Here is a 12,788-nt window from a genome sequence, read left to right on the forward strand (position 1 = left end):
GTACCCTTGGATGAATCTCATCCAGCCCCATGGACTTGTGAATGTTCAAATAATGTAGTGGGTCACTTACAGCTTCCCATTAGATTATAAGAGCTTCACTTCACTCCTGATGACAAACAGACGTCGCAGTATTATCCTTTTAGCTTTTGATACTAAGAAGTCCCCCCAAGTGAAAAACCTCATGACCTCAAGAGTCAGATAGGGGCCTTTTTTGTTCTCCCATCAAGGTATTCTTCATCTATATTAAAAACAAATCTTTATAACAGGTTCAATCCTCTAGGAAAAACATTTATTCAACTAATTTACAGAGTAAGCCAATTAAGGCAAAATATATTACTTGGAAATAGACAGGCTTTCACTGGGTACAAATATGAACTGGCTTAACAGTTTTGCATATAAAAATGTCCTTTGAAAGCATCAAGAAAGGTAAAAGCAAAAGAATACAAGCTGAAAAACTGTTTAAGGCAAACAAAAAGTAATTGTTTATTCTTTGTTCTTAAAAAAAGTATTATTACCAAAATATTCTCTTCACAATTACTTCCATATTTCTGCATAAAGATTTACGATTGTGTGAGCATAGATAGAAGGAATGAAGCCATGAAAAAAAAAATCAGAGAAGATTAAAAACTTGTATGAGAAACAGTGAGCCCATGACATCAAGAAGGCATTTAAGACATAAATGTTTAAAAAATGCAGGATAGCAAAGCAAGTGATATACATCTCACTATTTTCCACATCCAATTGCTGACAACCATAACTTGATAGAAGAAATTATACTAATTCCATATAAAATGTCTGGTTTGGAAATACTGTAGTAAATGGTGTTGAAATGCAATGCTGAGATAATTTCATGTGTATGTGCTACCTGATCTAAAAACCACTGAAACAACATGAAATCTGCTGTGTGTTTTAACTGGAGATTATTTCATCTCTGCTACAGAGAAGCTATACATAAAAAAGAAAAAGATGCAGCTTGGAAAATGAGATTTCAATAATTATTTAGCCCAGACTTGAACTGAGCATGGATTTGTGCTCTTCTTCAGCAGTTCACTGTTACATGTTAAAAAAAACTACTCAGCATCAGTCCTGAGAACTTACTTACATACACCAAACCTCTGATGTGTGAAATACCACTTAAGCACAGGCCCCAAGAAAACATCTAATACAGAAGTTGTCTCTCTAGATTGAAATGCACATATAACATACATATTATGCTGTCAACATGTTTATATTACTAATATAATAGAAGTTGCTAAACAATGATCCCCATCTTGAAAAAAGTATATTGAGTAACTGAAATATTAAACATTTCAGAAATGCCTATTAAGGTGTCAAGTAATAGCACATTCCAATTTATAAACTGTGATGTTATTTGTCTTATAAATATATCTGTTTGTTCTGATTTCCTCTTTTGTGAATCATATTGGAAATCACATGCTTATTAAAAATTGGAATTGCTCATTTCCACTATTGGAAACTACCTCCACATCTTAAAAAGTAAAATACCGTTTACAGGTAGATAAGAAATCTGTGCTGTATCCCCACTGAGAATTAGAATACGTAGTTTTCACTATTCCAGAAACAAAGCCAATATTCCTTAGTGTCACGGATCAGCCTTCTTTCAAACGGTCCTGGGTGGTAGATGTTGTTTGTACATTCCTGCTAGAGCCTTGGCTGCACTGTAGATCATCTGTCGACGGGACATGCCAGTGAATACCATGTGCCAATCAGTCCTGTTGACATTCAGTATATTCTTCTCAAGCACTTCGCCCACTGTCACCAACAGGCCTGACCATCTCAGATTGTAGTCCTGAGGAGTGAGACTCTTAGCCTGTGTAACATTTTGAGAAGTGATTATTGAATGAGCATGAAATTAGTAGTTTTGTTTCTCTCTTCATCAATACTAGCAGTAAGCTTTCTTACAATAGGACTACATGGCAAATAAAAGAATATCAGAATCCAAATCTCATACCGCCTGTAATTTTGCAAGCCAATTACACTTTTTAGATTTGTGTCTATCATGATCCAAGTGACATCTGAACAATTTAAATGTGAAACACATTTGAGGGCATAAAGACATTCTGCTATTAGTGTGAAGTAGTTTTTTCTTTTGAAGTAGCCAACAGATGGAATCAGTAACAATACATATTCATACAGTAAATTCTTACTCTCCAAAGATTTATTTTTTTTAATGGTTAAAATGTTCTTTTGGAGCAGACAAGTAACCAGAAAACTGAGCTAGGCAGAAAAGGCGGACTGAGCTATTTGCATGAGATCACAAGAGTGTGCATACACTGTAATTCCCCGAGGCTGGATGTAGATGGGAAATAGTGGTGTAAGTATCACTGCCTTTATCTGTTCTCGTTCTCACCCCAGACAACCACCTCTGGCCACTCTCACATAAAACGAAGACGACTTTCAGCCTAAGAAAGGCTGTTCTTTGTATTACTTATTTCTTCATAGCACTGCACAATGGGCCAAATTCTTCATACAGCTTTTGTTTTGACAAATAACTGAGTTAGTCTTTTTCCACCGCGTGTGCAGCAGACCAAAGTTCAGCAGTGTGCTCCAGCCTTCCTACAACTGCTGTCTTGTGAAGTAACAGTATATATCACAGAATCACAGAACGTTAGGAAGGGACCTTGAAAAATCTTCTAGTCCAATCCCATATATAAGTTTGTTAGAATATACAATCTGCTCCAATACGGAAATAACTTGTTGCTCTCCAGAGGTACAGAAGAGGCAGAATTCCTTTTTAAGGAAAAACAAAATTCAACACTTCTTATTAATCCGAACATATTGGCAGTAAGAAAATAATTTAGCTGACAGTAGGGACTGAGTATCTGTTATGGTATCTCCATTATGATCCACAATTGCGCATAACTTCATAGACAAATTTAGAATTTTTGCTGCTAAATATCAGTTAACATCAAATAAAATATAAAAAAATGTAAAGCCTAGTATTTTCCCATGTTCTCGCAGTTTCTGGTTTGACAAAAAAAAAAGATGCTATCTGGCCTCTTAACAGAAAAAGCTTCCCATAACAAGATCTCAAATTCACCCTTTTACTTTCTCAAATCAAGCCATATTGAAGAGTTATAAAGAGCCATGAGTCTCTAATTATGTACTCAGAAAAGTTTATGCCATTGGTAAAGATATTAAGAATTATATTCTAATTCTAAAAAGTTTCATTCTATGCAGATGTTTTTATCACTATTTCTATTACAAAAAGTACAAAACACACAGCTAGCAACACAGTTGCTTTTCATGTACTCTGTTATACCTTTTGTACTATGAATAACAAATAATATCTATCATCCAATGCACATTTCTTCTGTTTTCAGTCTGAAATATCACTATGCGATTACTGTTGTGTTTTTTTTTCCTCCGCTCTGTAATCTAGATTTTAATTACAGATATTGAACAGGATTCATAAAAAGTTTCTTGCACAGCCTTGAGAAAAACTGGAAGAGACATAATAGGAATGAAGGTAAAAACTGATGCACACACACAATCAAGAGCCCAACAATTTGCTACAACACTTCATCCATAAATTAACTGAAAAGTGTTTTTACCTATGAGAAGACATTACTCAGAAAGTTAAGCTATCAACAATGGCTTTTAAATGACAAAACAAAGTGTTCTGTAAAACAAAAATGAAGGACAGCTATCATGATGTTATTTTTTATTTTTTCTTGTCTATGGAGCATTGATATGAACTATGTAACAATTTATGCAGTAATTTCACATTGCTGTGCTTGTTACCAGATGGGTTGCTCACATCCCTCAGTGAAGTTGTACCTGCTTAATTAGTATTTTTTCCTGTAGCTTCACATCTTTCTCCACTCTTTTTGAGAGCATTCTGGAAAACTAAAGAAACGGAGCAGTATTTCTCCTTTTGCTACTCATCAACTTTTCAAAGTTGTAAGAGCTCTGAAAACTAAGAACTAAAATCAATCCCACAAATGTCCACTCTAATGGAACAGGTATTACACGCACAAATAATGAAACAATCACTATTTGTTCTCTCAAAACAATCCCCTGCAGATCAAACTCCAAACAGTTTTGTTTTGAAATTCTTCACAGAAACATTAAAGTAATTTACAGACCAGAGCTAACTAATATATGACTCATATCTGCAGTCAGGCAACATGAAGTGACTGGAGTTGGGAGTAATTCCCAGCGTGGCCCAAGTAATGTAAGCAATCTAATGAAAAAATTCTGTTGGTTTAAGAACTACACAGTACTGGGTTATTTTCAGTGGGATGACCCATGGAATTTCCAAGACTTAAACCTTTCTATTTGAGAAATTTAAAATCTTTGTGAGAATAGCACTGTCAGAAGAGGAAATCTGTCTCGCTTTTAGGTAAGTGTCTGTATGCTGTGAAATTAGGTTCATGCACAAATATGAAAAGGTATCTGCGATTTATTAGAAATAAGCTTTAGGAACACTAACCAATACAGTATGCTATCCTATCAGTATTCTGGTAAATAACAACATAAACTACCTAGGTTTTATGAGCTTTATTAAAATTGGAGTGGTCTCAGTTTATATACTTGTGCCTGAATGAAATGTTAGATGCTTCACTGATTTGGTAACATGTGCACGTGTGCACAGACGCTCCACTATTACACAGTTTTGTTGACCTCAGATGAAAACTCCAATACATACATAAAATAAGTTAAGAAAAGGAAAGCACTTCTTTTCTTGAGTAAGAGTGCTTACTACATGCGCTTGGTGCACTTGCTTAGTGCTTTCTTGAGCTGCAAGGCTTTCCTGTATGACTGGGGGAAGTGTGAGTATTCTTATTTAAAGATTGGTTAGGTTTATTTTTAGTCACTGAACCAGACTGACAGACATAATACAGTGATTAAAATTATATTCCCTTTTGAGGGAGTATTTTTTTCTCAGTTAATTTCTTTTTGGTTAATATTTCCTCTTAGTTTACTTCTTCTTGGAATATTTCTTCTTGATTAATAGAAAAGTAAAACTAATGTTTCCATGTGCCATATACTGCAGAATGAAACTCCTGAGCAAGGATTACTTTGCCACAAATGCCTAAAGATTTTTTGGTAGTACTTACCTATGACTTAGAAGCATTTCTTATCCTCACTTGTAAAGAAAGATTTAAGTGGAGCAGCAATAAGTACTGACATCATAAATGAAATTAAAACTTAAGTCTTACATCTTGACTGTTAATCCAACACCAGTAAGAAACCTGAGAACTCACCTGCTGTACATATTGTAAAGGCACTGGTGTTGCTTGAGTAAAAGCTTCCAGATGAATTCCATGAACTGGATCCTCAATAATTAAACATCCAATGTCGAACCACCTTCAAAAATATGCAAATTAATTCACTTTTTACTACTATGTATCACTTGATTGAAAACTTGTTAGTAGTTGAATTACAACTCAGGTGTTTTACAAATTCTGCTACATATGTAATTATATGTAATGACATTTAATTGAAGTGTGTTGCATATTTTAAATAAAATTTGTATACATAATCTTTAATGTATATGTAACTATACTGCATGAGTATGAATGTAATAAACATAAAATAACAAATTATACAAAATACTTGAAACACAAAGAAACACAAAGCTGGAAGAGAGGGGGCATGCACAGATATATTCTTTTATACAAACTTATTATGTTACAGTTTTCATGCAACCTTTGCAATAATGCTTCTCATTAAAATAACTTTAACAATCAAAAACCATAATTTTCGTTCACTTTCTATATTCAGAAGATTTTTTTTGGTATATCTGATCTTACTACAATCACTTAAATGATTTAGTCAGAAGAACAGTTCTGCACCTTTCAGAAAAAAATGGTGCCTACTGCAGAAAGCACAGTAAAACTACTGAATCAGTACCAAAATGCTTCTCTATCTAGCTTGCAAAAATATTAAGCAATTTCTCCCTGTCAAACTTATAACACTGATACAATCCAAACAAAACTAAGGGCAACACATCATCATTGCCTCACTGAATTCAATTCCCAGATCAGTTTTACAGTTAAGCTGCCACAGGAGAAAGAAACACATTTCACGGAAAACACAAACAAAAAAAGCAAGGCCAAAATCATAAAAGATTTAGATAAATATTGCAGCTGTTGTTTTCTACATATTGTACATGTGTCTACTTGTACATATACCATTAAATTAAACTAATGTAACTTAAATTTTATACTTTAAAGTGCGGGAAACAATAATGTTATGAATAGAAATGCAAGACTCGAATTTAACAAATGACTGTCTGGGAGGTGACAATAGCTTAATTTCAGAACAACAGTGCAGTAGAGTGAGACACAAAGAAGTACTTTACTTGCACCCGCTTTTGTATGAGGAAACAGAGCACTGGAATGCCCTGTGATAAAGCACTACTCTCATTTGCAACTATGAAAGACTTTGCTAAGGATAAAGCCCTCAATTTATATAAAAAAGGTTGTTAAAGGGAAAGATAACAAAATACTTTACAACTTATTCTGCAAACAGTATTCAGAATGCACAATTGGAAGGGAAGTAACGTCCTTCAGCTCTCTGAAAGACCATTGAGAACTGGGTAGCTGTTTGGAAACACTGCTCTCCTTTCAGATATTTGTAAGCATGATAATGATATCAGCAGAACACAAGCTCTATCCCTAATACTGAAGTGCAACACCACAATGCTCACTTCAGAATTCTTATTTATCAGTTATTACCACCATGATCTATTATTTCACTGCAGAAAAAATAGGGCCAAAAGTATTACAGATTTTTTTTTTTTTTGTAACAACATGCAGGGAAACTTTCAAAGTCACCTGTTGGATGAAGCAAGCCTCAAGTTATTCATTGTTCAAGTTATTCTACTGTAAATAATATTGAAGATTACAATGTTCTTGGGGCATGTATGGTGTGGACAGAAAAGCTAGCATTCTGTTCAATGACATTCCTGGGCCAGCTCTTTCATTTTAAATATTTTATACAAAAGTCTCAGATTTAGGAATGAGTAAATTCAAATGAAGAGAAAAGTAATTATTCTGAAATAGAGACCTTGTTGCCACAGTTACTCCTTTGTGTAAACATAATAAAATGTCTAAATTGAACTAGGTGGAAATAAATACTAAACAAAAATTAAAATACTTCCTAATTCTCTTTACTTCAGAAAGTTCACCGTTCATCTTCCACTAAGGGTACTAAATGTACCTTCAAAAATGGAGCAAATGTGTCAAAAATCAAAGTCCATTACACGAACAACAATGCAAAGATGAGAAAGAAAATTATTTAAGATTGCATCAAGGAAACATGACATTGTCTCATTGTTTTGGAAGGTCATTATAAAACTACTTCAAGAACTGTCTGTCAAAAAGCACGTTATGAAATCAAGTTGTAACTACTGTGCCTTCAGATACGTTACATCTGTGTGGCACAGATTAGAAGCAGTACACTCCTGGTGAAATGAAAATGCATAATACAGTACCTGAGGAAATTGCATTACTACAAATACCGGAACATCTCTAAATGTACTTTCTGAACTGAATATGGTTTCAGAGAGAGAAAAGAATGCACACACAAGAGTAAGGAAGTCATTAGCCAAATTTCAACTTTTACAGCTCCTTAATTTTGTCAGTTTCGTGTAACTTCATCGTGCTTTTATAATGTGAATCTTGATAAAGCTGACAAGGATCTTGGCTATTCAACTCTAAAGACGTCTGGCCAAAAAGCTGAACAACTTCACCAAAATCAAGTCTGCCAAAGCAATACTGAAGACAGACTCCCTCCTGTCTTCTGCTGAGACAGTGATAATGCTCACAACTTCTTATAGTAGGCCCCTTTGAGTCAATAAAGAATATTCCCCCGCTCCCCCGCCAAGAATAGGTATAAGGTTCTCACTTGTCAGGAAGCAATTCCTCAATGAAGTTTTCCACTGACACAGCAGGTTGTTTTTCATGTATTACTCCTGTCCGACGCAAGCTGTCTATCCTTTCTTGGGCTCCCTAGAAAGTAACGTAAGCTGGTACACAACAGTCTCTGACTCATAACATACTTTCAGACAAATACAAAAAGAACTCTTCAATGTACTTTTCAAGTTAAACAATATGAGATACCTGGAAAAATTACTTTTATTTCAACATTAAAAAACAGCTCATAGTGAAATCCTCAATAGTTACAAAAAAAAAAGAAAAAAGCTCATAGGGGAATCCTCAATAGTTACAAAAACTGTAAGACTAATTCAATGTTTCTAGTTTGCTATTTTTCCATTAAAAACACCTAACCCAGCATACAAAGAATTTCGTATCTGTAACTTCACCAAGTTTTACTGTCAGCTAAAGCATAAGCGTATATTCCTTTTACTTACACTGCCGTTTCTGCAGCTTAATATTGTCTGGTTTAGATCCTTTGTTGTAAGACCAAATGAGAATCTCTTTGTTGTTGTACCCCTCCAAGTAAGATCTAGAAATCACCTCCCCAAATCTGTTACCACTCTGAGGTTGTAACAAAAATATTACAAGTACACAGCAGTAGCCAAAGGGAAAGAAGAGGTACAGCAGGTAAAGAACATACACATTATTTATTTACCTTAGTAAGAAACTGTATCAGCTAATACATAGGTATGAGGGTAGTCTTAACTCATCTGTGAACACTGTCCCAACAATTTTTGGTTATTGGGCAGGAGGTGGTTCCACCTATACATAAATACCCAACAAACACGCAGTTTAAAATCTGGTGAAACACCCTTTGCATTTATTTGGGCCAGCACAGCTGTTAGTGAGGCTGCACAGTTAATTCCTACCTTTTAAGGGTAACATAGATCTGCTTGGGAAGATCCCTGTGACAAGTGTTGATCAAACTATCTTTGACCTACAGAATTAGTGCAGAGAGAACCTCAGCCTCAGAGACTCCTTTCATTTCTAACATTCCCAAAATACTGTGCTAGTAATAGCTGGAGAACAAATGCCTGATATACTTAGAAACTAGAGCAGTATCACAAAGTATGCTAGATGTGATGGAAACAAAAGATATTCTAAGAAAATTGATTAAACCGCTCCTCATCTGAGATGAACGTGTTTGCAACAAGAAATAAAACCTTGTTTCAACAAGCCACTTGAAAACATTTAACAATCCAGACCATTAAAAGCAAAGGTTCATCTGTACTACAAACTGACCTTCCCTTTATGGGAAATAAGGTTGCTTTGAGTGAACATTTCCACAATCTGTCTTTGCATTGGAGAAACATTAGTGCTGTTACATAACAACTTACTTTTAAACCTGCAGCATAGCCCACAGGTTGGGGTGCAATGTTAGACTGTGCAGCCTCTCCAGTAACAACAGCCATTCCAAAGACTTCTTGAAAAGCATCTCGAATTGCTGCAACTTTCACTTCTTTATTAGAAGTAACCACAATGTCCAGTTCTCCACCAGTTTCTGTAAAATACATATAGTGTGGGTATTTATTTCTCCACGTTCACATTATAAGCTAGTTCAAATATATTCTTTATCTTAAGAATACACTCCAGTTGGTTTTCTCTTTCCCATGCACTGCACAAGAGTTCTTTCACGAAGCAGAAGCACCTGAAACTATAAAGTAAGAGTTAGATGAATTGCCAAGAGATTTATGGATGAAAAAAAGACAACGGGAACTGAGAAACGTTCAGTACCCTGAAAAAAAACAGACTCCTCATTTAATATGATAGTCTGTGGATTTAGGAGAGTAACTCAGACATCCATTTCTAAGGATGTTTTGATATGCAGGGAAGCAGTAAAGAATGTTGGTGTGATACAGAAATTTGTCTTTATGAAAGAGATCAAGAACACGGATTCAGTTAACAGAATCAGTGAACAAATGTCAAATTACATAAGCTTTAAAAGAAAGGACTGCATCACTTTCTAGCGGTTCTTGGACTGCAAATTTCAATATTATCTTGTTGTTCGTCTTCCTCCCCATACTTTTATACTGATTATAGATTAAACTTCTATGGATCAAAAAGTTGTCAATATTTCCAAAGAACTTCCATATGAAAAAGATAAGTTTCATAAAGAAGGGTGAGTTTTCACTGTTTTTTTTTTTTTTTTTTTTTTTTTTTTACAATAAAACAAAAACACTTCATGAACTAACAGAAATCTAAGACTACTCCAAAAGACGCATGAACTCAAATGTACCTTGCACCTCTCTATCACGACTGAATCATTTTACTGTCAAACTTAATATATGACAAATATCTCTGAAAACTTGTCTCTGCTGTGACAAGGTTTCTTAAGAACAGCTTTAATTTTTTTTTTTCAAACACAGAATATTTCAGAGTAAGTTACATAAATAAATTGCATATGAAAGTTTAAAGAACTGAGGCAACTTCATACACATGTCCACGAATAGGCACTAAAAATAATGGGACATGACTTTTACGATCCTTAGTCCAATGGCTGTGAATGACGGTGGAGTACAGTGCGAATGGACTACAGAAAGTCACCGGATATATTGTCATTTATTAAATAGAATATCCTTTTGTTTCTACTGAAGACAGAAAATTGGGCTAGATGAACCAACTGGTGTGATCCAAATGCTTTAGGGACTGAAGGATCTATCTTATGAGGAAAGGCTGAAAGAGCTGTGACTCCTCAGCCTGGAGAAGGCTCACAGGGGATCTCATCAATGCAGACAAATAAACAAAGGAACAAAGATGACAGAACCAGTCTCTTTTCAGGGGTGCCCAGTGACAGGAAAAGAGGCAACCGGCACAAACTGAAGCACAGAAAGTTCCTTCTGAACACCAGGAAAAATGCTTTCACAGTATAGGGGACTCAGCAACGGAGCAGGCTGCCCAGAGAGGTGGTAGCGCCTCCTTCCTCCTTTAAGATCTTCAAAACCCATCTGGACATGGTCCTGGGCACATGGTTCTATGCAGCCCTGCTTCAGCATGGGGGTTGGACAAGATGACCTCCAGAGGTCTCTTCCAACCTCCACCACTTCATGATTCTGTGACACATGAGGACATTTTTTGGACAAAAGCAGCAAACTAATAAAGCCTTTTAACCTGACATCACCCAGGCCCACTGATTGTAGAAGAACAAGCTGCACCTGTGAGGAAAAAAGAACGAAGTCCAGTGATTTTGATTGTGCTCACATGAACCTCATGAGATTCAACAAGTCTTAATTGCAAGGTGCTGTACCTGGGTTGGGGCAGTTCCGAACAGGAGAGAGTCCTGGAGAGAAGGACTTTGGGGTTCTGGTGGATGTAAGGTTTACCATGAGCCAGCAGAGCACACTTGCTGCCCAGAAGGCCAACTGCATTTGGGCTACATCAACAGAGGAGTGACCAGCAGGTCAAGGGATATGATTGTTTACCTCTGCTCTGCCCTTGTGAGGCCCCACTTGGAGTGCTGCATCAAGGTCTGAGGCCCCCAGCAAAGGAAGGATGTGGGGCTGTTAGAGCAAGTCCAGAGGAGGGCCACAAAAACGATCAAAGGGCTGGAGTACCCCTCCTATGGGTGACTTCTTTGCAGCTTTTCAAAACTTAAACGAGGCTTATAAAAAAGAGGGAGAGCAACTTTTTGCTCATGCAGATAACGTTAGGACAAGGAGGAATGGTTTTAAACTAAAAGAGGGTAGATTTAGATTAGAGGTTTGAAGGAAATTCTTCACGCAGAGGTTGGTGAGGCACTGGAATGTCTTTCTCAGAGAGGTTGTGGATGCCCCATCCCTGGAGCTGTTCAAGACCAGGTTGGACAAGGTCCTGGGCAACATGATCTAGTGGGTGGCATCCTTGCCCACGGCAGGGAGGTTGGAACTAGGTCATCTGAAAGGTCCCTTCCAACCCAAGCTGCTCTGTGATTCTAAACAGAAAACCCCACTTAATTACACCTGCTGATGAAGCCTGCAGTATTTATCCTGATCTAAAATAAAATCCTCCAAACAAAGATTTAAATTTAAATTTTAAAGGAAAGAACAGTTTATTCTTTGGCTCCTATTACTCAGCAGACCTCGATTACAGGAAATACCTTCTTTTTATGAAGAATTGCCAGAGGTATGCCAGAACAGCAGTAAAACTTTTTTTTTTTTTTTTAATCTTAATTAGTTTACTGAATGGAATTGGATGTACACATCTTTGAACTCTGGTGCATTTATTTTCAACATAGCAAAACAACAGGCCAATAAAAATATGGAAATTACTAAAAGTATGTTTTTTCATTGATTCCTTCTTGATAAAAATCAAGTAAATGTTCTTAAAATTGACTGCAGGCTTTTGCTGAAGCTACCCTTATTTTGCATGGCCTAAGGATAGAGGAACTGCTAATGAGCTTTTTAGGCAACTGAATACTAACCCAAAACATATTTAATAATAACTTACCGCATATTAATATTAACTTAAGAATGGTAATTTTGACTCATGTTTGTATTCTGCACATGATGAATTTAGATTATGGGCTTTTGTATTAAGGATCATCATATAATAAAAGCATTTATCTTTTTTCACCACAGAAACTACAGAAAGGAAACAAAGGTAATACATGCATTAAAAGAAAATTTGTGACTGAGTCTGTCATACATTATGGTAATCTAAAGTGTAAAAATTTTGCTCTTGAGTTTTTTATGCTTATAAGGTGACCAAGTATTTAACATGCAGAAATATTCCATTCCAGGTGCCTGGCTCAGACTGAGATCTTTACCCTGAGCCACTGAAAACAGTTCAGCTGTTTTCAAGGAAGAGATTACAGAAATACTATTTTTTCACATACAAATATTCTTTCAACCACCTCATCTACAAGTTTTAGTACTTTCAGGCTTTGGCATGAAAAATCCAAAA

At 35.9% G+C, this 12,788-nt stretch overlaps 1 protein-coding gene across 2 annotated transcripts in view; it reads right to left on the reverse strand.

Annotated features, from left to right (window-relative positions):
- Positions 1 to 264: 264 nt before the first annotated feature.
- Positions 265 to 12,788, reverse strand: part of PRRC1 (proline rich coiled-coil 1) — a 31,131-nt gene continuing 18,607 nt past the window's right edge. For both annotated transcript variants that reach the window (XM_035309939.1, XM_035309940.1), the window contains exons 6-9: positions 9,248 to 9,411; positions 7,879 to 7,982; positions 5,232 to 5,334; positions 265 to 1,831 (exon numbers count right to left, since the gene is read on the reverse strand). In XM_035309939.1, coding sequence (XP_035165830.1) covers positions 1,622 to 1,831; positions 5,232 to 5,334; positions 7,879 to 7,982; positions 9,248 to 9,411 — 581 coding nt within the window. In that variant the 3' untranslated portion in view covers positions 265 to 1,621. The remainder of the gene's footprint in view (positions 1,832 to 5,231; positions 5,335 to 7,878; positions 7,983 to 9,247; positions 9,412 to 12,788) is intronic.

Source organism: Oxyura jamaicensis, chromosome Z (genome assembly GCF_011077185.1).
Source record: "Oxyura jamaicensis isolate SHBP4307 breed ruddy duck chromosome Z, BPBGC_Ojam_1.0, whole genome shotgun sequence".
Classification (NCBI taxonomy): domain Eukaryota; kingdom Metazoa; phylum Chordata; class Aves; order Anseriformes; family Anatidae; genus Oxyura; species Oxyura jamaicensis.